The sequence below is a fragment of the Phodopus roborovskii genome, unplaced genomic scaffold (assembly GCF_943737965.1).
Source record: "Phodopus roborovskii unplaced genomic scaffold, PHOROB, whole genome shotgun sequence".
NCBI lineage: Eukaryota > Metazoa > Chordata > Mammalia > Rodentia > Cricetidae > Phodopus > Phodopus roborovskii.
Window position 1 is genome coordinate 8,462,823 of NW_026126578.1, and position 27,434 is coordinate 8,490,256.

Consider the following 27,434-nt stretch of genomic DNA (forward strand, 5'->3'; position numbering starts at 1 on the left):
AGGTCAGAGGCCAACTTGCAGGACTTAGTTCTCTCCTTCCAATTTGTGGGTCCTAAGTTTCAAATTACTCAGGTCCATCAGGCAGGGCAGCAAGTGCCTGCTGAGCCATCTTACCAGCCCCAGGAAACTGTTTTCTAACTAACTAAATATAAACAGAGAATGCTTGCAGCTTGTGGCTTAAATATCTACTTCTGAGAGCCATAGGAAAATGTAATTCTTTTTTTTTTTTTTTTTTTTTTTTTTTTTGATTTATTTATTTTGTATGTGTGTGGTCAGAAGACAACCTTAGAACTCCTTCAGAACTCCTCTCCTTCTACCATATGGGCCCTGGAAACTGATACTTAGGACAAGAGGCTTTGTGGCAACTGCTTTTAACCACTAAACCATCTTACTTTATTTTGTGTATATGAATGTGTGTTGGGGGGGGGGTGAGAGTGCTTATGCATTAGGCTTAGCAGCAAGTGCTCTTATCTGCTGAGCCATCTTGCTGGCCCTCATATTATTTTAAAAGGCAATTTATATAAGTCTGTCTATGTATATGTATATACATGTACTCATCTAAGTATCCTAAACTGCAAGATCCTTAGGAGTTTTCTAGTGAAAGAGCCTTATTTCACAATAAGAAATAAAAGTGGGGCACACTTACTGAACTACTGTTCCTATCTAGTTACAGCAGGGTTGGCTCCACAAGCTAGACTTCCTGAGCCTCACCTTCTTACCATGTTACTCTTTATCAGAGACTATGTAGCAAGTGTAGCCCAGAGTCCTGGCCTCCAAATGGAAATGCTTCTTCTGCTCAGTCCCAACCATAACTACATGGCCAGTGAGATGTTTGTCATATTCTAATCCTGTTTTTACACCTCACACTAGCTGAGCACGGCTCTTTGGATTTGGTCCCTACAAATGCCAAAAGCTGTTCTAAGCTATAAGTTCTACATCCCCTTTCCTTCATTAGTTCCCAAACTCAGAGATAATCTGGAATGTAATTAATTCAATGGAGAATAACAACTAAACAAGTAATACAAGCAATTTACCATTGTTTCCACAAGGGACAATCATAAGATAAGCAGGTATTGGACAGCTTCATTAAGAACCATCCCTGGGGGCTGGAGAGATGGTTCAACTCTGGTAGACAATTGTTAAAACTGGTTGCTCTTGCAGAGGACCAGAGCCTGTAATGTCCTCTTCTGGTTTAGGAAAAAGGTATTAAAAGCTCTGTCCTTTTGTTTCTCCAATCTTGTGACCTGGCTCTATATTGATTTATTTATTCATCTACTAATTTATATCTATTCATTGTTGTCCAAGACAGGAACTGTTTGTTCACTCACTCACTCACTCACTCACTCACTCACTCACTCACTCACTCACTCACTCACTCACTCATGGTTGTTCAAGACATGTAGCTCTGGCTGTGCTGGAACTCACTCTGTAAATCAGGCTAGGCCTTGAACTCTCAGATATCCTGAAGGTGACCTCTAATTTCCACATCCGGAGGTTTGGATACGAGAGAAATTTTATTGTATCATAAAAAACCCAAAACAAAACAAAACCCAAAACTACCCACTTAATAAAGCCACAGCCTGATGTATATGAAACTTATGTTTAAAGTACACTGTATTTTAAACTTTAAAGTATACTTAGTATAGCATCTGTAGAAAAAGTTCACTTAACACTGTCAAGAAATTATCTAGAATGCCTGTAGCCCTAACATAAATATATAAAGGTATGGCCACTTGAGGGTTACTGAAAAAGGAAAAAAGGCAAACATCTTTAGAACAACCTCTGGAGACACTATAAAATATTAAACATTTAAAATGTGGATGAGTTTAATAGTGACTTCTAGAGTTCCCCCTTCTTCAAATTCCACACTGATTTTCTACAGTCAGCCATATTTTCCTTTTGCAAGTCTTACTTCAAAATGGTAATTCTGTAGTATAGAAAGGCATGTTCAGCCCTCCAAATGGTCCCAGTTTACAGCCTCTCGATGTATCTAGTCCTTTTAAGAATCTGAGATGTGGAAGCAGTGGTACCTTATATTGCTGAATATTTAAATCATTGGTTCAGAAAGAACATTTCAGTTGACCAGAGTAGATTATCAATTTGAGTAAGAGACATGGATAATGAAGTAAGGACATTGTTTAATCTAAGAAACTCAGGTATACTGTGCTTCAGAAAATTATTATTTTTTTTTGTGTGAGGGTATTGAGGACTGAATTTAGGGTAGGGCTTCTGCATGCTATGCAAGTGTCTACAACTGAGCTGCACCCTGTTGGGTCACTTCAGCTCTAGAAAGATTCCCACTATATGAGTTAATGCAAGTACTAGGTAAAGGCAACTGAAATGTTTCGTTCTGTGTCAAGTTTCTGTCTCATACTGGCACAGACAGAACACAAAAGGTAACTGATGGTGTCTGCCCCATCTCTTACGGCTCTTCTGTGAATACTTTCCTTCATAACACCCCACTCAGCCTGTGTTACCATTTCTTTTCTATCCCCTCACAGGTTTATAATTTTTAATTATGTGTGTTTCTAAATGTGAGTGTCAGTTTCCATGGCAGCTAGAGGTGTCAGATCCCCTAGATCTGGAGTTATAGGCAGTTGAGCCACTTGTTGTGGGTGCTAGGAACCAAACTTGGATCTCTGCAACAGCAGTATGTACTCTTATCTACTGTGCCCTTTACTAGCATTCTTAATAAAATATTGATAAATAAACTGACCTTTTATAACTTCAGAACAAACACAGGCTATGCCAAGGTTTTAGGATTCAAGATTCAGAACAAACAGAAAAGGAGGGTACAGATCAGAAGTACAAATCTGCTAATAAAGCTGGTATTTAAAATATCAAACTCCAACATGAAAAATCTGTTTGGAGCTTGAGTCCAATTGCTCACCAGCAAACAGTATTAATTTTAGAATCAGGGGGAAAAATCGGCTTTCTTAAAAAAAAAAAATAAAAATCTCCTAGAAAGTATCTATGTATTGTTTATAAAACCACCCCATAATGAACTCAGTCTAATGGCCCTGTTTTTTCTTCAGAACTAAAGATGAAATGTGAGCATAGGGGATGTTGCATAAAACTGGATCATCTTCCTGTTTATTAGTTCACTGCATAGCCCTGTGCTGTTGATCTAAACATGAAAATTAACACTGAGATATACATACTGCTCATAATTCAGAAAACCACCATGCCACAAGAAAAAACAAGGAAAACAAGTAGCTCAATGATAAGAATTCCTTCATAAAAAGAATGTGAGAAATATTCCAAACTGGCTTTAACTCAAATTCCTATTTGTTCTGCATGCCTGGCATCTTCACTTTTAACCCAAGCCTTTTCTAATCTGCCAAGGCAAATGAAACCCCTTTGTTCACTTACGGAAATGCTTATTTTCCGGTAACTTTTTAGCCTGAAAAATCCAGGAAAACATCTATTCTGCATGGAAACAGGCCCCCACACCCAAGTTGTTGGGGCACTTTAGTATGATCTGAGTGTGCCTACATAGCCACACAATACCCCATGCACTCTGTCCAAATAGCTATGAGTGAACCAAACAGCAAGGAAACATAACAGGATTCTCTATTATCTCAAACTCACTGTCTTAAAATAGCACATGCCCTGGCTGAGCTCTGCTGCTGAAAAGTGCTAAGTTCCAGCAGCTCAGTTTCCTGTGTCTGTGCAACCAGCCCCCCACTTAAAGCCGTATAACTAAGGGAATGAGGAAGAGATTTATAAAAAGAGACAGATACACACACATATACAACATACGGTTTCCGAGGAGAATGCCGGTTCCATGCTTGTGAGGGAGGAGAAGGAATATGCAGAGTAACCCTGAGTTTCTCCCAGGTTTGAACATGCTGTACTGTGGCATGAGGTCAGCAGACTGACTCTAGCCCTGGGAGGCTGAATTCTACCCTGACAAAGCAGTATCACTGCAATATGAAGCAAGAGCTCCCAGGGCATGTTGGCAGCTATACAGAATGGCTGTTCTAGAAAGTAATGGCAACTCCAAAACAACAGCTCCATGCTGTCATGTGAGATCACCTCTAGTCCAGTTAAGCAATGACACTGAAAACACCTTCAACACCAATCACAGGCAGCTCACAGTATTAAAAGAAATGTTCTCTTTGAATAGAAGTGGGGAATCTGATGAATTTATTGATTCACTTGACTGGTATCACAAACACACTGATTCTGATTTGACAAGAGACTGGAGTCTCCTGTTCCTGGACCCTGAGGCCTAGCAGAGGAGCTCCAAACCTCCTCTGCCATTTTAATACAGAGCAGGTAGAAAACATATCTTTGGCTACAGATATACACTAGGACGGAATACGTTCATTTTTCATATGTACCCAATTTCATATATGCCATTTCTTTTTAGTTCACCAAAAATATGTGTGTGGGGCTGAGGATATTACTTAGCTGGCACAGTGCTCATCTAGAATGCATATGACTCTGAGTTTAGTATCCAGCCCACCACACATAGGCATGGTGGTGTAACCTTCTAATCCCAGCTTTGGATAGTGTTTGAAAACCTCACACAATTCTGCAATAACAATAGATTGAAGTCTATCAGGAACCTGAAACTCAGAGGGCAGAAATCATCTCTGATCATTGGAAAGGTGTCCTAAGAGGTTGGAATGTTTGCTTCCTCTATTCAGCTGCTCGCCTCCAAATGCAGTCACTGTCTAGAAATTACATAGCTGAGAGATGAGTACACGAGGTTCCCAACCTTCTGACTAGATAAGGAGGACTCCTGCGTGCCCAGAAAGTACTGAGGAACTTAGATTGGCAAGGAGAGACTTAGGAAGTAAACTCCTTCAATTTTTTTCACTAACCATTCAACTTGCCTGTGTGTCCATATGCTGTGCATGCACAATCTGGCCCCAAACAGGCTTTGAGAAACAAAGTGTGGCTTAGACTATGGCGAGGTCCCAAACTGGTGATAGGGCTCGGAGTGTGTGTGTGGAGCAGATCTGCTTAGCACTGCAAAGACTTTGACACTTAGCTCATGTTAGAACACAGTCTTTAGGAGGCTAGCCAGAAAGTCTAAACTGAGGACAACTAGTTTGGCTCCACTGACAACAGTGTTATTCTTTATATGTACTTAGCATTACCTAGATTTTTACAGCAGTAATCGAAATACGCAAAAGTGATCGGACATTTGAAAAAGTTTTAAAATTACCAGTGTGAGGTTTTCAAACATGAGAGAGAAGACAGAAAACAAAAACAAAACAAACGAACAAACCCAAGGCCTTTCTGTGCTTCTTCTGAGTATTATAATTATCTTTCTTCTTCTTTCAGCTAGAATCCAGGGCTTTTCTTGGTATTCTCTCTACTCACAGTGATGCTCACTTCTGGGCTGTGAATTAAAGCTTGGGGGATGGGTGAGGTGATAAAATCAGTGCTGATGATGAAAGAAATGACACTCCATTCCCCTCTCCCAGGTAGCTTATCCACTTTAAAAACTTTTATGCAGATCTCTCTCTCTCTTTTCTTCCTTCCTTTTTTATTTGTTTTTGGAGATAGTCTCACCAAGACTTCCTTACTGTCCTCCAACTCATAGAGATCTGCATACCTCTGCTTCCCTAGTGCTAGGATTCAAGGGATTAAAGGTATGAGATACCTAGCCCTCATGCAAATCTTTTCATGTTTCCTACCTGGTAAAGCATTTGTTCACACCACTCCCCCTTCTAGGAACTGGATGGTCTAGAGCAGCTTACCCTCTCCCTACTTTATTTCATTTTCTTTCATCAATTCTTTAAAAACTAGCCGATTTCAAGACTGAAGTCACACTCCAGCTAACAGAGAAAACACAGTCTTCATCTGCATTAGAATAAAACCAAGTGACCCTCCTGCCCCCACGTGCCTGCTATAGCGGGAGCACCATTGCTGGAAAAAGAAATCACTTACAGTATACTTTTCAGAGTTTTCAAATAGTTGCTTTATGGCAGGTTAGAGATTCTGTCTTGAAAAATCAAGGATCAGAGATGTGGCTCAGTGGTACAGAACTTACCTAGTAAACCTAAGGCCCTCAATAGTGCAAGAAAAATCAACAGTGCAAATTAGCAATTGTGGGGTGGAGGTAAAAGCAAGCAGATCTCTGACCACCAGTTTGGTCTGCATAGTAAGTGGTAGGCCAGCCAGAGCTACTAGATAGTGAGACCCTATCTCAAAAACAAACAAAGCAGCAGCAGCAACAACAACACCCCCCTAACCAATAAACCCCAAACCCACAACCAACTAAATAAAGACATAATATAATGTAACAAGGCACAGAGCACTTGGTAAACAGTGTGCTGTGGTTCCTCTGTTCACACAGTATGTTTGGTTCTGTACACTAACTTTATGTTTTCAAATTAATGGTAAACATACCTCAGGCAGGCCCTTCAGGAGGGACTAAAACTCCCATATGGGATGTGTACCCACTTAATAATAATCTACTGTTACAAAAGCTTAGAACCAGTTGGTGTATGACCCACACCCTTCAGGGCAGGAGAGAAAACTTGTAAGCTTCAGGACTATTTATTTCTTCAGAGGTAGGAGTTCTGACCTTCATAGCTGGTTCTTTAATTCTAAAGCTATGTTTCAAAAAGTACATCTATGTTTCAAAAAGCTCATGCACTTCATGACTAGAAATCTTGAAGCTTAGAGTTGGTGTTTACATATTGTTATGTAATTTTATTGCATATTATTACATAATTCTGTTGTAATAACTGGCAAGTTATTAATTCACATCCTACTGTACTTCCAAAAAAGATTTTAAGATAATTTACAAAGTTCATGTGTGATGGTAGCACAGAGTAAGTTCAACACTTGGTAGGGTGAAGCAAGTAGGTCACTATAGTAGTTTGAATGAAAATGGCCCCCATAGACTCATAAGGAGTGGCATTATTAGAGGTGTAGTCTTAGTGGAGTAGTTGTTGGAGAAAGTGTGTCACAGGAAGTGGGTTTGAGGTTTCAGAAGCTCAAGGTAGGCCCAGTGTTACTCTCTCTTCCTGTTGCCTTTGAACCCAGATGTTATATACACTTTCAGCTACCTCTCTAGCACCAGGTCTGCCTGTAAGGTGCCATCTTCCCACTATGATAATGGACTAAACCTCTGAACCTATAAGCCAGTCCCAATTAAGTGTTTTCCTTTGTAAGAGTTGCTGTGGTCATGGCATCTACCCACAGCAATAAAACCCTACCTAAGACAATCACTCCATACATGAGGTCAGCCTGGGCTACAAAGGCTCTTTTTCCAAACAAGACAAAGACAAGTTTATGTGTATTTAAAAAGCTCAATAAGAAACAGGATACAAGAACCAAAGGTAATGGAGAATAGGAAGAAAGATAACTGAACTATGGATTGATATAAACTAAGGCCACTACAGTTGAGTACTTTGGATTTTTTTTCTGGCAACACCAGTTTTCACTATAACGTTTCATTAGCTGTTAAAAAAAGTGGTGGTGAATTCACCAACAACTTAAATGAAGCAAGATATATGTATGTAGGTGCATGTGTAAGAAATTTTTAACAATGATTTTATAAAAGGTAGAAAGGCATCCTTCATAGATTTTTATTTATGTCTATAAAGTAAACCAAGGGCTTGCTGCAAAATTAAAGAGTTCAGTGGCTAGATTTCTACATTCAATAAAGAAACCAGCCAAGGCCTGTGGCTTTTTGGTAATCTTACTTGACACTGGAAAACAGTCTGAGTGACAGACAGCCCATATGACTCTTTGCATAAGATTTCAAATGTTACAAGTTTAGTCTTGTTCTTGTTTTTTTGAGACAGGATTTCTTTGTGTAAAAGCCCTGGTTGTTCTGGAACTAGCTCTGTAGATCAGGCTGGCCTTGAACTCACAGAGATCCACTTGTCTCTGCCTCCCAAGTACCAGAATTAAAGATGTGTGCACCCTCCCCTCCTCACAGCTTAATCTGGATTTTTAACAGAAGATGGTTAGCACAAGGTTGGACTCCTTGGGGGCAACAGCAGTGGACTATGTAATAACAGCTAAAGAATCCTCCCCCACATTTTAGCTTCCCTTTACACTGAACAGGTCCATTGCTGTGTTTATGAGGTGTTCAAAGCAAGGATTTAGAAAACTATTCTGTAACTTCAGATCCCTTGATTTGAAATACTATTTAAACAGGAGGGGGACCTAGATTAAGAATCCCATTACTGGATGTGAGGGTGATCTGGCTGTGACATCTGTCACCTCATTATCTCCAGGGTTGATTCAACTGATCTGGCTGGCTAGGCAGGTGTCCCTTTCCTCTCTCACTGCTCCATGTGTGTCCCTCCAAAAGCTTCGAGCTTGGTTGAAGATGATGACCTTCCCCAAATAGAGGACTGGTCTTAGGTCAAGGGTATATGAGTAACTGTGCTCTGCTGCTTTCAAGAATCCCATTACTATTCCCTACAATTTAATGCAAATTTACAAAAGCAAAATAAGCAGTTATTTGCTTTCTCTCAACTAATGCTTCTCAGTTCAAATGTCCTTTTTTTTTTTTATTTTTTTAAATTAAAAACAAAAACAAAAAAATTTCCATAGCTTGCTACTTCTGGGAAGCTGAATAGAGTAAAAGTGAAGTTAGGTTTCTGTGATCTCTAAGACTTCCTTCCTTGGTCTTCATGTGATCAAATGTCTCACTTGAGAACTGGCTCAATATGTACTTGTCCATTCTTCTATCTCAGATCTCCTCTCTTAGACCATTCACAGAGGGTTCCATGTAGAAACTGGAAGTTGATCAGAATTAGAGTTCAAAGTCCTGGGCTTCCCTATGCCTGCGACATGCCAGTATCTCTGATAGCTAACCTCTATCAGAGCAGCAGTTCTACCACCTGATAACCTCAAGGCAGCAGCAATGAATGCACCACGGTGACAAAGCTTGACCTTTGCACTTGGTGTCAAAAGAGAAACAGCACAGGACAGATGAAGGAATAAAAGTGGGTCTGGTCTTTCTTTTAGAATGCTTTTTCTGGTATGGCAGTACTTCCCAGCTCCCAGGAACTCTCAACTACTGTAAGAAGCAGTGTACAAAGGTCGTTAATGAAGTTTAATCCAAGTACCCCATGAGTGCTTAAATTACATGTGAGTGAGGCCCTAGGTTAGATTCCCAACAACAAAATAAATAAAATAATAAAAGCATGAAGGCTGAAAAAAATTTTACTTTCAGCCTAAAGTGGCTTAAAAAAAAAAAACAGTGTAAGGTGCACAAATATCAGAGCTTCATTACAAAGTAGTGAAAAGAAGCTCAGGGAATTAATACAGGAGAGCTGAATAAGGCCTTAATGAGTATGACTATCAAGTCTGTTTTACCTTCTTGGTCAGCTGAGATGTGAACAAATAGCTGCCAAATGTTTGTATTGCCATGGAGTCAGCCACTCAACTGTAGTACTTTCCCACCATGATTGACTGCACCTACTCAAATCAAACACAAAGTGACAAGAGTCTATATCTGGCACCTACTACTGCCTTACAGAACAAAACATGAAACATTATTATTGCAACCAACTTCTGGTGATGCAGAATCAGGCTAAAAAACAAAACAAAACAAAACAAAACTCTAAAGCTAGAAGCAACAGAAAACTGAAGATCAAGCAACTTTTGAACAATGACTAGGTGAAAAGAGAAAAGGTCCTTCTGTAGGAGCTGGAAGAGTTAGAATTTTGTAAAGACCTAGAGAGTGATGAGGTTACTAGGAAACAGCAAGGATAACTCTGTCTCATCCTGGTTCATGGAATTTCCCTATGCCTTCTTGTAATACTGGCCTACAGTTTTAAGCACGTATCCAAGATTCTGTACATGTGATATGTTACTGATGTCTATTAAAATGGCTTTACATCATATATATATATATATATATATATATATATATGGATATGATAAGGAAATGAGACACAAAGTTTAAAATAACCCTGATAAATTTAAAGATACTCATTTTTTAGTACAGGATGGAATTTACTACATAAACAAAAATAATTGTTCAATTTAAACAATAGTATGAATATGAGAGCACTAAGAAATGACCTCTTCACATAAAGTCAAGTCTGTCAACTCTTCGGCTTCCAGTACTTACCTCTTCTCCCCTCTGTGACTGCATCATCTCACTGATCCTGTCTTTCCTTTGACTTAATAGAAATACAGTTTTCTGTGCACACCTGGATAAGCTCTATGTGACTGTGCTTCTAAGCACAGCTCTTCTGGGCCTCACAGATTAATCACATGGGATACACTTTGACCCTGTGAGCACAGTGCACATGTTCCACCTAACTCTGAAATCACCAACCTTAGAATTCATCACCCTTTAGAATGGTATCTTATGCTCTTATATATCTAATAATCATAACCTCTTATCCCATTCCTCCCAGAATTTAGTATCTTTCCAGCTACAATAATGGTGGCAATAAAGAGGTCAGGCAGAACTGATTAGTACTGTATTTCTATTGCCACTGATAGTATGACTTTCAGAATTGCTGATCACTGGTTTCTTTATAATCAAACAGGGATCCTGCATTCCTTGCAGAACAGACAACAGCACATGTACTATCAGCTGCTGTTATCATCACTACATTGAATAGAGCCATCCTTCAGTATCCAAGGGGATTAGGGCTAGTATTCATCCTCCTTTAACTTCAAACTCTGCAAATGTTTAAGTCTCTTATATAAAACATTGTAGAAAGCATGGGATGATAGCTCAATTAATTAAGAGCTTGTCATGTAGGCATGAGGGCCTGAGTATATTTCCCAGTGCCCACATAAAAAGCCAGGTGTAGCAGCATACATTTCCAATACCAGCACTAGAGAGGTAGAAATAGGTGGATGCCTAGGGCTCAATGGCTGGCCAGCAGAGCCTATTTAGTGAGGCCTCAGATCCCAGAAAGGCTCTGTCTCAAAAGTCAAATGAGACAAGTGAGATGGATCAGTGGGTAAAGGTGTTTGCCACCAAGTCTGATGACCTGAATGCAATCCCCAGGACCACATGGCATTAGGCAAGAACTGAATGCTGCAAACTGTCCTCTGAATTCCACATTCATGCAAACATACTTAGAGTAAATGAATGTAAAAAAAAAAAAAAAAAAAAAAAAAAAAGAATTCCAACATGCACACACCCAAACAACCAAGGTAAACAATTTCTGCGAAATAACACCCAAGGATGACCTCCAGCCAGTTTTGTATGTGCATTCCCACATGTATGCTCACCTGTACAACTACATGAACATGTACACACATGGACACAGTGTAGGATTTTCCCAGAACCCACATGTAATATAAGTAGGCTTTCTTTTGGGCCACCAACCAGATCCCAAATCATTACAGAAGACTTATATTTATGAATGCTAAGCCTTATCTTATGCTCTTTTCTTGCTAGCTCTTATAACTTAATGCTAGCTCTTATAACTTAACCTGTTTTTATGTTTTGTCTCTGGGCTTTTTGCCTTTCTTTCCTTCTGTATGTCCTACTCTGTCTAGCTGGCTGGTGGCTGGATACATGGCTAGCTGACCATGGGAATCTCCCCCCTTTTCTCCCTTGTTCTCTTCTTCTCTAGAGCCTAGATTTCTCCTCCTACTTATTCTTTATGCTATCCCTCTCCTGCCTAGCTACTGGCTGTTCAGCTTTTCATTAGACTAATCAGGTGACTTAGGTAGGTAAGGTTAAACAAATTTAACACATCTTTGAATAATTAAACAGAGGAAGCAAAAACAAATGTAACATACCTTTACATAGTTAAAGTAATATTCCCCAGCACAGTAACATACCTTTGCCTAGTTAAAATAACACCCCCACACACTCTTCTATCTGATATAACACAATTTTCTACATAACCAACTGTTACACTGCATTGCTTAGGGAATAATAATAAAAATGCCTGCATGTTTCCTATCATTTTTGCCTCTTGAATATTTCTGGTCTGCAGTTGGCTGAACCTACACTTGTAGAACATATATAGAGTTTATGAACATAAGGCAGGATACTACTGCAGGCCTTGTCAACCTTGCAACTCATAACCAGCTACGACTGACAAGATTCTGGCAATTATAATCCCTTTTATGTATAGGGCTTTCACATCTTTATTCTACAGAACACAGCATTGAGGCTTGTATGTTGTCTTACACATAGCACAGCCTCAGTAACGGTTAGCTACTACTTTGAAGGTTTAGAGGCTGAATGAAGGTAACACCTTATGCAGGCTAGGGTGAGAACTAAGATCTTCAACTCTATCAATATCTCTACTTTTTCTGCCACTCAATTGGTTGTCTCCAACCCTGTTTTAGCTGTACCCTGCCCCCAAACAGGGTCTTACACTGTAGTTTAGGCTGGCATAGAACTAGGTCTCTATTTCCCCAGGCTGACCTCAAATTTGTAATCCTTCTGTTTCAGCTTTCTGAATACTTAGATTACTGGCATGACTACCAACCCCAGCTTACCCTGGCTTTATTTCATAAACTTTGAGCAGCTGACCCATCCTCTAAGCTTCTCTCCACACTCATCCTAGTGACTGAACATTCACAATTTACTTCAAAAGAGAAGGATGGAATAGCCAAATCTAGATAAACAAGGTAAGAGTAGTAGTTATTCAGGGCAAGAAGGAATAGAAAAATTGTGCATTGGTGGCTAAGGACCATGGGGTTTCTTTAGAGGTGATGAAAATACTGTGTAGCTGAGTAGTGAATGGTTACTAATTCTGTGAATATGCTAAGAGCCTGTACACTTCTAATGGCTAAATCTTATTGCATGTTAATTATATTTCTAAAGACTTGGGTGCTTGTTCAAGTTGGCATCTCAAAATTTAGCTCTCCTGAATGACCTGGAACTTTCAATGTGGATTGGTTTCAAACTCACAGAGATCCATTGTCTCTACTTCCCCAGAGCTTGGAGTAAAGGTGTACCACAACACTTGGCTTAAAAAGCTGTTTTTAAAAAGTAATTTTCCTATAACATATTTTCTAAGAGACCACTCCCTCTTTAGTTTCTAAGAGACCACTCCCAGCTCTCAAGATCAATGTGAATTTAATGCAAATTGTACTTGATTAAATCAGAAGCATAATGGCACATACATACATACAACATGTATTAAATGAATCCTAGCCTTAGGGAGAAGAAGACAGATCCAATCTAGTTTAAGCACCAATTATTGGTGTAGACAAGACTTAGGAAGCGCAGTCTGTTTCATGTTTGAAGCTTCTTATATAAGAAAAACCCTCAATTGAATCAGTCTTTTTGTAATGTGAACTTAATGACCAGTGGAGAATTCTAGGAGGGTTGGGTTAAGGAAGAAACCAAATATATTTATAAAAGAAGTGTTGCTATCCTCTGTGATCTGCTATAGAAAATCCGAGGGATGAGCAGATGATCCCTATGTATTTGTGTGAAGTATACAGAGCGCAGAATTAAGTCAAAGCATGAGGACAATTGTAGTCACATTACAAAACAACAATGTAGATTCTGTAGGACTGAAAGCAAAAAGAGAAACATTCACAAGCCCTATTACACTATTACATACTATGGATTCTTTGGAATAAAGAAAGGCCTCTTCATTCGAAACATTTGCTTTGTAACTTCTACTTAGAATGGTTACCACCAAGACAAAAACCTGTAGGTTTAATATGGTAGGTACTAAGATGGGTTTCTGAGTTTCAACAGCTTTGCTAGTAATTCAAGGAAGCACATGGGGACCAGAATGAGTCTTTGCAATCACAACACACCCTGGTATAGTTCTACATATAGTATTTTATGGTCTGGGGATTTAGCTCCATGCTAGTCTCTGGGTTCTATTCTGTGGGTTTTATATACAGCGAACATAATCCTTCCAACAGGTCATGACCATCACTATGATCCTCAAATCAAAGATAAAGCTTCGAGGACAGGAAATGTGCTTAGGGTAACAGATGACAGAAGACAGAGAATTAAAAAAAAAAAAAAAATCTAGGTTTTTCATTGTCTAAAGTCCAATTTACTTTAATGATTATACTTTAAAAAAAACTTTAAGAGTACATCAAGAATCTTCATTATTACTCCACAGAATGTAAAACTCACATTTCAGAAGTGAAACAACTTTATCGTTATGACAAAGAGATTAAAATTTCTCAGAAAATAATACATTGTTATGTGGAGAAAGACAATGAACTACATTTCAAGATTCCAGTGTCACTGTGGGAGTAACTGCAATCTAGGAGGAGATTCTCTGACTTACGAACACAGAACCCAGACAAACAACAGAAGAACATGTGCTTACGGCTTTCCATATGTATTCATGTTTGGAAACTCACTCTTCTCTTTGGCTTGTATGAGGAGATTACAAAGCACCTTGTCGTCATGATTGTCTATCTACTTAGCAGCCTCTCTTCCCAGTGTATAGTCAGAAGACCACAGGGTAGCTTCTTGGACTTCCTCAGCCTTGCTGTTTCCACAAGAACTCTTGTGCTCAGAGCAAATGCCTATGGGAAATGTGCACATGTACAGCTATGGTGTGCGGTCCCTAGGGTAACGTTGCCAGACATTCTGGATCCTCAGGGTTTTAACCCTCCACCCACATCCCTGCTTCTGCTGAGAGGAAGAAAAAGACATATACCTCAGAGGAGATTTAATAAGTACATGTGTAGACTCAATTTTTTTTATTTTTGAAAATATGTAGACTCATGTGCAACATGAAATATCAGGAACCTGGTCTAAAACTCTGATTCTGCTAGTGGACTTGACAGTGACCCAAGTCATCATATTTTTACACTGCCTCATTTGTGCATTTGTGTTAGAGGTGTTTTCCCACAGAGATGTTGGGAGATGAGAAAATGGGCCAATATTGAGAACGTAGAAATAATTAACTTACCATTGTTTTTAGGATTAGAGAAGTCGGCCACACTAGTTTAATTCTCAGACCATGTGTGTGTGGGTATTTGTGTGTGTGGGTGTGCACATGTGCACCCACACCCACACACTCAGACCCACACACATCAGAGGACAATTTGTGGCATGCTCTTTCCTTTTACTACATGGGTTCCAGAAATCAAACTCAGGTTGTCAGGCTTGGTTGCAAGCACCTTTATTCAGTCATCTCATTGGCCCCACCTTTTTTTTTTTTTTTTGAAGGTTTTCTATACTTGATCTTTTTATCTCTTTGCCTTCTTTTCCAGTGTTAGGAGCAAGGTGGTCAATATTACCTCACCAACACCCTACCCTATACAGGCCCACAGCAGATCAGGTAGTGGGTTGGAGCAAACAGAACAGAAACAACTGCTGCCAACAGGACTACTGTTGGTTTTGTGACCTTGGGCCAGCTTTTTAATCTGAGTTTCAGTTTCTTCATCAGCACAAAGGGATCATATTTACTCTGATTCACTGCTGTGAGAATGAAATATATCAATAGATAAGAATAATTTTTCTTTAAGATATATACTAGGCATTCAATAAACTGCTGATTATCCATATAATTGAAGATTAAACTTCTATATTTAATTCTGCAACACATAGCCATTAATAAAGAGTATATAGATTTATGAAAACTAACTCAAGTTCCCTTATTTACCCACCTCCCTTTAAAAAAAAAAATACAATGGTTCTTCCTTTTTTTTTTTTTTTTTTTTGGCTCACATACTGTAAAGGTAATAGTAACAATAATAATAATAATAAAATACCAACAACCAAATTTTGCTCCAGAAACAAAAGTAAATACATACAAATTTATGTATAAACCCAGGGAAGCTCTGGATCCAAGCCCAAGGTTCCTTAAGTAACCTTTTGCATTGACTATCACGCAGCCCATAGTTGGAACTGCAGCCCAACCTTATCAAACATAATGATAGCATAAAGATCTAAGTTCTCTTTATCTGTTCTTTTAAAACCTCTACCATTCACTTGAAGGAATTTCTGTCTACAACAGGCCTAGTTAAAAGTTGTCTTATATACTCATAATATTTGATTTTTAAAAAGATTAGAAATCAGTTCTTCCTTTAGCTTCTAGGACTGCCTCATAAACCACGTTTCTTTTAAAAGCTCATGAACACTTTATGGTTCTTTTAGGGCACATACATAATATCCACTCCATTTATTTATAAATATATCCTTTCATTTTAAGCAATATCCATTATTTAAAAATATTAAACATTTTAAATATTAAAATCATTGAGATAGTTTTAAAATACCTAAACCTCTTACCACAAGGTTCATTGTACCTTCCTTTTTATATTGAAAACTCCTTTTATCATCCTCAACATATTTGCTTATTTTGGCACTGCCCACTTACTTACAGGCAATCAGTCTTTTATCTGTGAAGGCACCTTCTCATTGGATTTGGACCCTGATGTTCAGTTTCACATTATTACTCCCACCACTCTCAGCTCTAATGTATGTGAGTACAATGCCCCTGTCTACACTTACTCCTTCCTTCAACACACAAAAACATACTTCCCTCCTAGAATAAGCATCTGTGTGCGTGCGTGTGCGTGTGTGTGTGCATGTGTGTGTGGTGTAGGTGGGAGTTAGGAGTCCCATGAGTGCTTGAATAAAAGAATATCAAATATTTACTGGGGGACACTCATGTATAACAATAAAGGTAGAGAGGCACTGAGGTCTTCTGCTCTGGGGGCACAGGAAGCCGTGTTCCTCTGACGAGAGAGCAAGCACACCTCCTCTTCCCACTAATTGGTCACACAGCATGTCAGACCATACCCAGAAGAGGCTGGTACTACAAAAGCTATAGGCTGAATGAAATTCCCACAACGGAGGAGTATAGAATAAAAAGTCCTTACCAATATCTGATAACAGAACTTAGCCACATACCTGGAACCCCAAGTTTCATGACTATAGTGATGTATATACATGCCACCATGTTCCCTCAATGGTGTACTGGCCTTCAGTTTTTGCTTCTTACACAGACAGCTGGAGATTTTTTAAAAAGTGCCAATTAGGAAATAAACTTCTGTGCATATTATAATTTTTCACTAGTCATTGTAGCAGCTATAATTTACTCAATATTTACTATATACCCAGCCATCTACATTAGATAGTTGCTGTTTACATCTACATTAGATAGTTGCTGTTTATTTCCCAAATAATTTAACATTCCTATCAACTAAGGAAAAAAAAAATACGTAGAAAAATACTTATCAGAGGTTACCCAGGGAGCTGGAGAGAAGTCTCCCCAATTAAGAGTACACACTGCTTTTACAAAGAACCTGAGTTTAGCTCTCAATACCCATGCCAGGTGTCTCAGGTCATCTGTATCTCTAGCTCCAGTCCAATGCCTCCTTCTAGCCTCCATGGGTATCAGGCACACACACATGGCGAACATACATACATTCTGGCAAAACAGTCATACATATAAGATAAAAATAAATCTTTTTTTTAAAAAAAGGAAGTCTTACATTACCCTAAAACAAAACAGAAGCAAACCCAAATCCCTAACCAGAACCCAAACAAAAGAGACAGCCAACTTATTCAAACTATACCAGGAAGGAATTTGGATATAAACCACATCTCCTCTAAGACCGGTAAACTAAAAGACCTTTGAGACAAGGTTCTCATACTCCTATTATGAACTTAGCTCTGGTAGTCTTCAAAACCTTCAAAGAACAACCAGTCTATTACTCACATTAAAGGGGATTAAGCGTGTGTGTGTGTGGAATAAATGGCTGTAACTATATATACATAGTTAAAATTTTAATATCTTTTAAGCCAAATTCTAAAGAGGTATTTTTATTACTTCAGAAGCAAAAATAAAGATATTTTAATATAAAAGTAAACCATTAAAATATCAGCTCATTAAAAAAAATCATGATTAATTCCAATTTCAATTGCCAAGACTAAATTTTAACCTGGGACTCTCTATGTAGACTGGGCTGGCATTAAAGTCAGAGATCTTCTTATTTCTGCTTTCAGAGTGCTGGGATTAAAGGTGTTCACTACATTTACCCGATTGTTATACAAATTTGATTCTGGAGTGGTATATAGGATAAATGGGAAGGGCAAGTGCCTAATATGGAACATGAATTTAATGACACAGTTTTACATACGGCATAGACACTTCGTCTTTAGGCAAATAAATGTTCTAGAAACACATGCACACACAGACAAAAGTCCAGGTGTACAGACAGAATGCATCTTGCCAGGGAATGACATATTCTTTCCTGTGAGAATTCCAACATTCTGAAAATTGAGTTTTCATACTGTAGCAGACCTTTAAATGTTAAGTTCATTTTTGTCAACAAAGTACTTTTTTTAGTAGGAAATAAACACTGTATTATCATGAATTTTTATAGAAAATGAATCCTTTTTTTTTTTTTTCTGTACAGTTTCACTGGCCTACATCAGGAAGAGTTTCTCTGATGTGTCACTGACAGAGAGGTTTTGTTTTGTTTTTTGTTGTTTGAGACAAGGTTTCTCTGTGTAACTGCCCTTGCTATTCTGGAAATTGCTTGGTAGACAAGACTGGCCTCAAACTCACTGCCTGTTTTTGCCTTCCAAGTGCTGGGATTAAAAGTATTTGCCACCACTGCCCTGCTGAGAACTTTTATCCTTTAAGTCAAAGGATGTTTCATTTGTCTTGAAATCTGTATGTATTCCTTGAATCAGATAGTCCATTTGAAAGGAGCTATTCTATGGAAATAGGTGTAAATATTTAAAAATTTCACATAAGAATTAGAAGGACTCTGAAATGATGTTATCTTTTTTATTCACAACATTCATATTGAATTCTCTCTAAGATGTCAAGCTGCCAATCTTTAAGAATGAGGAGCTTTAGCATCCCCTATGTCTGAAGTCTAGCTGTTTTTACATGTGTGGGGAAGATAGAAGCTATTTAAACTATGGATAATCTGGAAGTTTCACACATTTAGACAGAAGGGAATGTTTACACTGTGCAAGAGTATCCTTAAAGATGACGTCCAAAGTCAGCAACTCTGTTACCCAGATATCAATAATAAAGCTAGGCCAATTCTCTAGATATCACTGTGGCAGAAGCAATCACTCCAACACCAAAATGCATGGTTAGACTCTGCACGGGTGTGTGACCTCACCTTTTCCCATCCTACCTGAATTTGGGTTAAACTCATCACTCATTATACTTGTCTACCCATACTCATTAGCACACAATTGTTGGTGATTTATTAAATATTAAAAAAAGTCCTATATAAGGCTTCTTAAATCCCCCAAACTTAACAGCCATTTACCAAAATTAACATTTGAAGCAAAGTCTGGGGTAATTCTTATATTTCTGCCATTGCATGTCAGTTTTTCCCTTGCTTTTTATTTTTGACATCCTGACTATAATATATTGTGGAGAGTTTTTTCTCTGGCCATATCTATTCTATAATACTTGTGTTTCAACGCCTACTTCTTTCTGTAAATTTGGAGATATTGGGAGTGATAGATAACACATACTTTGCATTTCCTGACAATGATGGAGGCACTAAGAAGCTGCCAGCAAAGGGTAACAGTTCTTGTCAAACAGAATTGAAACCAATGTGGTAGGAATGATATTTTATTTTAAATGAAATTATATCCAGTGATACATAGACAAAGAATGTAAGCTCTTCAGATATTCCTAAATTTTCATTCCTGCTGGTTGCCTTGGCTTACTGTTACAGGATATATGATTGCATTTGTAAAACCCAGAGGCTATGTTAATAAAATTAACCTTGGATCAGGGACAGAGCAAGACTAGTTGATAAGAATTAGTCATAGAGAGTATGGAGGACCCAGAAAGCCAAATAGAGGGATGCACAGGAAGGAGTAGGAAGGAACTTAAAGAAATTTGTTGTCTTTTTAGTTTGGGATGAATGAAGAGACTTGCTTCTCTGCCTCTCTGAGATATCAGGTTTTCACCCCAACAATCGACTTTGGTAGACACTTAGTAAAAAACTACTTTTGGTGGCAGTGAAAGAGCCAGTGCTGGCAGGACTTACAATCCTGCCAGGCCAAAGCTTGACCGGTGTGATGTAGTGCTGACTAAGAGGCAGCAGGGCCACAGATGGTAGTTAAAGTGTCAGTAGATTCAGGTGTATGACGGAAGACAGAAACAGCAATACTACTATTGATTCTATTTCGAAGTTTCAAATACTCTAAAAACAATCTGCATTTCTGTTTATAAATGGAGGAGTTTCACATGAAAATTATAAAAATATATAATTGAGTTTTATTAGGGATTCCTTTAGACAACATTTTAAGAAATCAGGCAAAAGATCTGGGCTGATGACTCACACCTGTAACCCCAGCACATGGAAGCCAGAAGCAGGATTTCAGGACTAAGTTGGATCCTGTCTTAGTAAACAAGGAGGGATAGGCCTTGTAACAAGTGAGGAAGTAGCTATAAACTAGATGAAAAATACCTGTTAAAAAAGTGGAGGAAAGAAAAAGAACAGGGCTAGAGAGATGACTCATCAGTTAAAAGCACTTGCTGCTCTTCAAGACAACCCAAGTTCTAGTTCCAGCAGCCATATGGTGATAACAACCAACTGTAGTTCAAGTCTCAGGGGATCCAATGCCCTCTTCTGGCCTCCTTAGGCATGTGTGCATGTGGTGCACAGATAATACATGCAGGCAATACACTCATAAACACACACACACACACACACACACACACACACACACACACACACACACACACACACCCCTAGAAAAAAACTTACAAATCTCTTTATCCTAATTGTAGGAAATGAGAAAAAATTGGCTTTCACTGTAAGGGTATTTTCTTTCTTCCTTAAAGTGGGAAGGGAAGATAAAGAAGGAAAGAAAGCAGGGAGAAGTTAACCTGTACAGATTTGGGGAGGAAATTTCTTAGACTAGGCTTCAAGTGTAGTCAAATCTAGATATTTGGGTTATCTCTTTGGAAAATCTGTAGTTACATCTTTGGAGAATCTGTAGTAAGATAAATCACCAGCACCAAAATCAACACTAATCCTGAAAACTAAAGATGGAGTGTGCTGACTACTTAAAATAAAGAGAGAGAGAGAGAGAGAGAGAGAGAGAGAGAGAGAGAGAGAGAGAAAAGCCTGTCTGATTTATAAATAATGTCCCCTGTCCTTATAAGAAATGGGAAACCACTGTCAGGATTACTCTTCTGTTAGCTTTGCATGGCTACAGTTGCTTAGCAGTATACAAAGGTGAGACAGCAATAATGCTGTCCTTCACTTACAGTCATTCCAATATTTTGGGATTACAGCATTTCTAAAGATTTGTGCTAACATGCATACAGAACAGTGATGGTTCTACTGAAAAAACTGTACAAATTACATTCACAAATTAAACCGATCTTACGATAAATTCTATTATAAGCACTATTACTGAGATGGAATTCATACCCCAGGTAATTCATCCATTTAAAATACACAATTCCTTTTTTTTTTTTTTTTTTTTTTTAGAACTATGCACCCTTACATCACTATTGTGGCATATGCCCATCCATCCCTCTGAAAAGGAACTCTGTAACCTTAGCTACCAAGCCCCATTCCCAGCAGTCACTCATCCACTTTTTTCAGTTGTTCTGTAGAAACAGATTCATGTAAGAGGATTGTTTTGTGTTTGGTCCCTCATTTAGCACACCTGTAAGGCTTGTTTATGCAACACATTATTTGGATGCATTATTAAAGTGGAACACTGCTTGGTAAAGCAAACAATCACCTCTAACTTAAAGAGGTATATGGACTAGAGAGATGTCTCAATGGCTAAGAGCACTTGTTGCTCTTGCAGAGAACCTGGGTTTGCTTCCCAACACCCACCAGACACTCTCAAGCCGCTGTTACATTAGTCCCAGAAGATCCAAAGACCTCTTCTGGCCTCTGCAGGCACCACATGCATGTGGTGTGCCTACATACATGCAGGCAAAACACACAAAATAAATTAATCCAATTTTTTAAAAAGGGCATTTCTGCTTGCTTGAGATATTTTATTGTTATGATACTAGAGTATAGGTCTCCCTCATAATCCATAATGAAGATACTTAACATAATTTTAGGGCTGGAAAGATGGCTCAGTGGTTAAGAGAACCTGGGTTCAATTCCCAGCACCCACATGACAGCTCATAACTGTAACTCCAGTTCCAGGGGATCTGATACCTTCACACCAAAGCACATAAAATAAAAAAGTCAAATAATTAAATAGAATTTTAACTCTTTAATCTCTGGTGACTATTATTTATTTTTTAAAATTTATTTATAATGAGAGGAGGTGGAAAATTCTTTGTGGTGTTCATGTAGAGGTCAAATGACAACATTCAGGAGTCAGTTTTCTCCTTCCACTAAGGGTTCTGAAGACAGAATCAAGACCTGGGTTACACAGCAAGCATTTTTACCTGCTGAGCCACTGTGCTCAGCTGACAATCATTTTTTTTGGAGGGGGGGGGCTAATTTTTTTTAGACTTAATGTTTGTGCATATATGCCTGAGTATAGATAGGTGCTTCCTATGGGTGTAGGTGCCCTTAAAGACCATAAGAGACCAATCAGATCCCTTAGAACTAGAGTTACAGGAGGTGTGAGCTACCCAAAATGTGGGTGCTAGAAATGGAACCTCTACAAGAGCAGCAAGCACTCTTAACCACTGAGCCATGACAATCAATTTTTACTGTCCATATGTTTAGGCGTAAGAACTTCAATGGCTCCCTGAGTTTATTATAAACAAGTCTAGTGAGAAATGCCTGATGAGGCATAATTTAAGAAACTGGATCTGGGTATTTGTTTTTAGTCATTGTAAATTCCACTGATTCAATTTGTTGTTTCCCTTTCTTATTGTCTTCTGCCCAGAGAAACTTACACAATTTGCTCCTTATCTGTCTCAAAAGAATACAATTTGAGAATTAAAAAAACGAAACAAAACAAAACAAAACCCATGAGTCTGGGTTAAGCTATATACTCCAGTCCCAAGTGAAATTAATATACCCTACAAAAGAAAAGAAGAGTAGGCTAACCTGTATGCTATACCCTGGCTGCCTATTTCCTATAAAGCTTTTCTCTTCTTGTATTACAAGTAGCTGGGTTTGTGCATCTATTAACAAAGGCTTGAGTCATGTAAGCCTTAAGGTCTTCCATTTGCTTTTCTCGTGAATCCTTTTGCAAAGGTATAAAGAGCATGACACTAAACAAGGTTCGTTAGCAGGACTGGAAAACTGCCTGCATTCACTTGGAACCCATAAAATGACAGCCTTAGCAAGAAATGCTAAGGGTCCTGAGCACACTGTACATACAAGGCCAGGAGAAAGTTCAGTAGTGAGATAAGCCTTTCCCATCTCTGCCTAGTTTGTTCACCTAAAACAACAGTCTCTCAGTCTCATTGCCTATGTTCTCATGCTGGCATCTGCAGACAACAGAAACTTGGGTGCTTTACATTCCCACTCAGTCTGGGTAAAAAAAAAAAAAATAATAATAATAATCAAAAATAACCAAGTCTCACTTCAAAAAATACAAAAAAAAAAAAAAAAAAAAAAAAAAAAGATTACTCAGGAGCCAGAGGCAGGTGGATCTGTGACTTCAAGGCCACATTACTCTACAGAGTGAGTTTCAGAACAATCAGGGCTGTTACACAGAGAAACCCTGTCTCACAAACAAACAAATGAACAACTCCCCCCACCTCAAAAAAAATGTTTGCCTAGCAAGCACAAGAGCCTGGTTTTCAGTCTATAGCACCAAGAAAGAAAGAAAGAAAGCAAAACACACTGTAAATGCTCTTCGCTATTAGTCACAAGTCTCCTTGGGCAAAAAAAAGCAATGGACAGCATTCTGCTCCTCTTACACAGTGAAGCAGTAACTGTCAAGGGCCTGCTGAGTCAGCACTCTAGGCCACTTCCTGTCATACATGTCATAAATACAAAGGGTCTTCCACAGAATGCATCTATGTAAAAATGAAACATTGTTTTCAGGTTGACTTTTTTTTTTTTTTTTTTTTTTTTTTAAAGGCATGGTATCACTCTGTAGCTCAAGGTGTCTTAGAACTCATAGTAATCCATCTGCCTCAGATTCCCAAGGGCTGAGATTACAAGCATGAGCCACTACACCTGGCCAAAATGGAACTTCTATTTTGTATTTTGCATTACCCTTGGTAAGCAAACATCTTATAAGGCTGTGTGTTTTAGGTGCTGAGGAAGATAGGAAAAGGTACCAGGGAAAGTGGTTTTGTACAGGTTTTCATATCCTGTACAGATATGAAAGTTTAATAATGAAATCTATCAGTATGTAGAATTAGCAAACACTATTAAAAAAAAGGAAAAAAAAAAAAAAACAACAAAACACGGTAACAGATGCCTATAATCCTAGCACTCAAGGAGACTTGATGCAGACCACTGAGCTTTAAACTAGCCTCGGATACACAGTGAGAACCTGTCTCCAAAAATAAGATAAAATAGGGCTGGAGAGATGGCTCAGTGGTTAAAAGCACTGGCTGTTCTTCCAGATGACACAGGTTTGATTCCCAGCAGCTAGATGGAAGCTTACAGCCATCTACCATTACAATCCTAGGGGGGTCTAACATCCTCTTTTGGCCTCCATGACACCAGGCATGTATGTGGCACAGACATAAATGCACACAAAATGTGCATACACACAAAATTTAAAAATAAAAATCAACCAATCAAAAAGAAAACTAAGCAAACAAAATAACACAAAACCACTGGGAAGAGGTGCTTTAATCTTTAATCCCAGTACTGAGGAGGCAGTGGCAGGCAGATCTGGTTTACAGAGCAAGTCCCAGGACAGCCAGAGAAAATAAAAATCAAAAAACCAAACCACACCAAAAAATAACAACAAGACAAAACCACCAACACTATCCTAGAGTCTCTGGAACCTAGATGGCCACCTTTTGTATGGTTCACAGCCAAAATGCTCTCAGAAATCAATATGACCCTAGCAAAACCTCTGCTACTACTGACGAAGAGGAGATAAAGTTTCAGTGAGGAGACTGGGCTGGGCCAGAAATGGGGGGAAGAGAGGATCACTTGATATGGGCTGAAAGGAAAACAGAAATGTAAAAACAAAGTGAACAGCATGCGCTGATCTCACAGGCTGGATTAACTGATGCAAGTTATAAAGGGTGTGGACAGTAAGTAAAGACAGGAATTTCACTCTGAGCACAGAGAGCACTGAAGGCACACAAGGAACAACTATGAAAGATGGAGTTTAGAAAGACCCATGTGATGTCTGAACAAAACAGATTTGGTAAAGGTGAAATTGGAAATGGGAATCTAGTTAAAAGGCTACTATAATTGTCTTATAAAAAGTGATGCTGGTTGAGGCAGAAGCAGGTGAATCTCTGATTTCGAGGCCAGCATGGTCTACACAGAAAAATCCTGCCTCAAAAACCAACCAACCACCACCCACCCACCCAATCACCCACCAACCAAAGTGATGCTGACTGAATGAGGCTAGTGGCAATGAAAGAAAGACACATAAAACAGCCATGGAATAATTATTTAAGTGCAGAGAACAAGGAAAGAAAATTTAAAGCAAAAAGGTCACGTATTTAAAAGAAAAAAAAAAAAAATTACCATCTTTGCCATGTAAAGAAAAAAAGGCTGAGGAGATTCAAACAGCCATGCAGAAAAAGAAATACAGCTTTCAACACATGAAAAATACTCAGCAATGCTCACAATGAAACAATACAGATTAAAAATCACAGTTTAAGATACTGTTTCTGGTTTCATCAGGGTGACAACATTTACAAAGCTACAAACTGTGCTCTTCAAAAATAGCTGAAGGGTTAAAAAAAAAGTATGCTCCTTTTGATAGAAGTATCATAGAACCTAGCAAGTATCATAGAACCTAGCAAAAATTACTCCCAGCAATTAATCCAAAGATAAACTAGCAAACAATGTGAAAAAAAGAAAATACAAGTTGGACAGCTAGCTCAGCAATTAAGAGCCCTTGCTGCTTGTCTAGATGGCCATAGTTTTGTTTCCAACACCCACGTGACTCACAACCACTTATTTATAACACCAGCCCCAGCACCCAGGAGGAGGAGACAAGCATACTTGTCTATATGAGTTTGAGGCCGGCCTGTCTTATATGACAAATTCTAGGTCAGCCAGAGCTACATAGTATGACCCCATTTCAAACAACAACAAAAAATGAATAATAATAAATATGTTTTTTAAAAGATTAATAAAATAAGTAAGTGTGCTAACTGCAGTTGTACTTGTGAAAGCAAAAGCCTGAAAACAAGTTTATGACAGTTTTAAAAAGGAAAAGGTCATGTGATCTCAGAATGGATCGAGTCATAAGAAACAAGTGTGTTAAAACAGCATACCATTTTTTAAGGAAACCCATTGTAAAGGGAAAAGTTCCAAGGGAGTTGGAGGATGAGGAGTCAAATGGAAATCAAGACAGGAAATGGAATCAAGAACAAAATGGAAATCAAGGCTAGGGAAGAAAACAAAAAGTTACTGATAGCAAGAAGTAGGATAGGGATAGAATATGCCATTTTTTAAAATTAATTTCAGAATCATACAAATATTCTGTGTTCTTATAAAACCAAAACAAACAAACAAGAATTAAACCCAAACTCAGCGTACAAATTGATACTGGAAAACAAAACAAAACAAAACCCCCAAAAAACAACAGTGAAGACCCAGTAAACCCAATACTATCACGTTGGTAAATAAACAAAGGGAAGAGGACTGTCTCCTTTTAGCTGACATCCAGGCACCACACAGAAGCAATGTGCCAATGTGCACAGGCAGGGCTCCCCAAGGGGAAGGAAGACCTGGGGCTGAAAATTCTTAGCTCTTGTGATAAAAGCATGGCTGCAGTCATGTCCAGACACTTTAAAGTGTTTTACATTTTATCACTTTATTCAATTAATGTATGATCTATGTACTCTGCAGTTTTCTATAAAAACATCATGCTATAAATGTTCTATTAATGCACCAATTTTCTTTTTTGGTTGTGTTGTTCGCTCCTTCCTCCCTTCCTCCTTCCTTTTTTAAGATAGTCCCTCTATGTAGCTCTGGCTGGCTTGGAACTACTGCTGGGTTTTTACTCTTTTTGGTGTTTTGGCCTTTTTGAGAGGTCTACCACCTACCTCCCAAGTAAATCATACACAGAGGCTTATTCTTAGTTAGGAATGCTCTGCCTTAGCTCAGCTGGTTTCTAGCCCTTCTACCTTTTCCCTCTGGGATTTTATCTTTCTTACTTCTGCATGTCTTACTTTCCTTCTTACTCTGTAGCTGGCCAGCTGGCTAGATAGGTAGCTGGCCGTTGATATCCTCCTCTCCTTCCCTTTTCCTCGTTTCTTTTTCTATTTATAGTCTCTGCCTGCCAGCTCCACCTATCCTTGCTCCTGCCTCACTACTGGCCAGTCAGCTCTTTATTAGACCAACGGGTATTTTAAACAGGCACAGTAACACAGCTTCAGAGAGTTAAACAAATACAGCATAAACAAAAGTCACACATGTGGAAATAATATTCTACCACAAGGAACTTGCCATGTAGATCAGACTAGCTTTGAACTTGAACTTGAAGATCTTCTTGACTT

General features: G+C 38.6%; 1 protein-coding gene across 4 annotated transcripts in view; it reads right to left on the bottom strand.

Moving 5' to 3' along the window:
- Positions 1-27,434, bottom strand: part of Tmcc1 (transmembrane and coiled-coil domain family 1) — a 114,981-nt gene that overhangs the window by 45,901 nt on the left and 41,646 nt on the right. Inside the window, exon 1 of one of the 4 annotated variants that reach the window (XM_051203804.1) lies at positions 3,763-3,890. The exons of the other annotated variants lie outside the window; for them this stretch is intronic. Coding sequence (XP_051059761.1) covers positions 3,763-3,789 — 27 coding nt within the window. The 5' untranslated portion in view covers positions 3,790-3,890. Of the gene's footprint in view, positions 1-3,762; positions 3,891-27,434 lie in introns of those variants that run through there. 4 annotated transcript variants of the gene reach the window in all.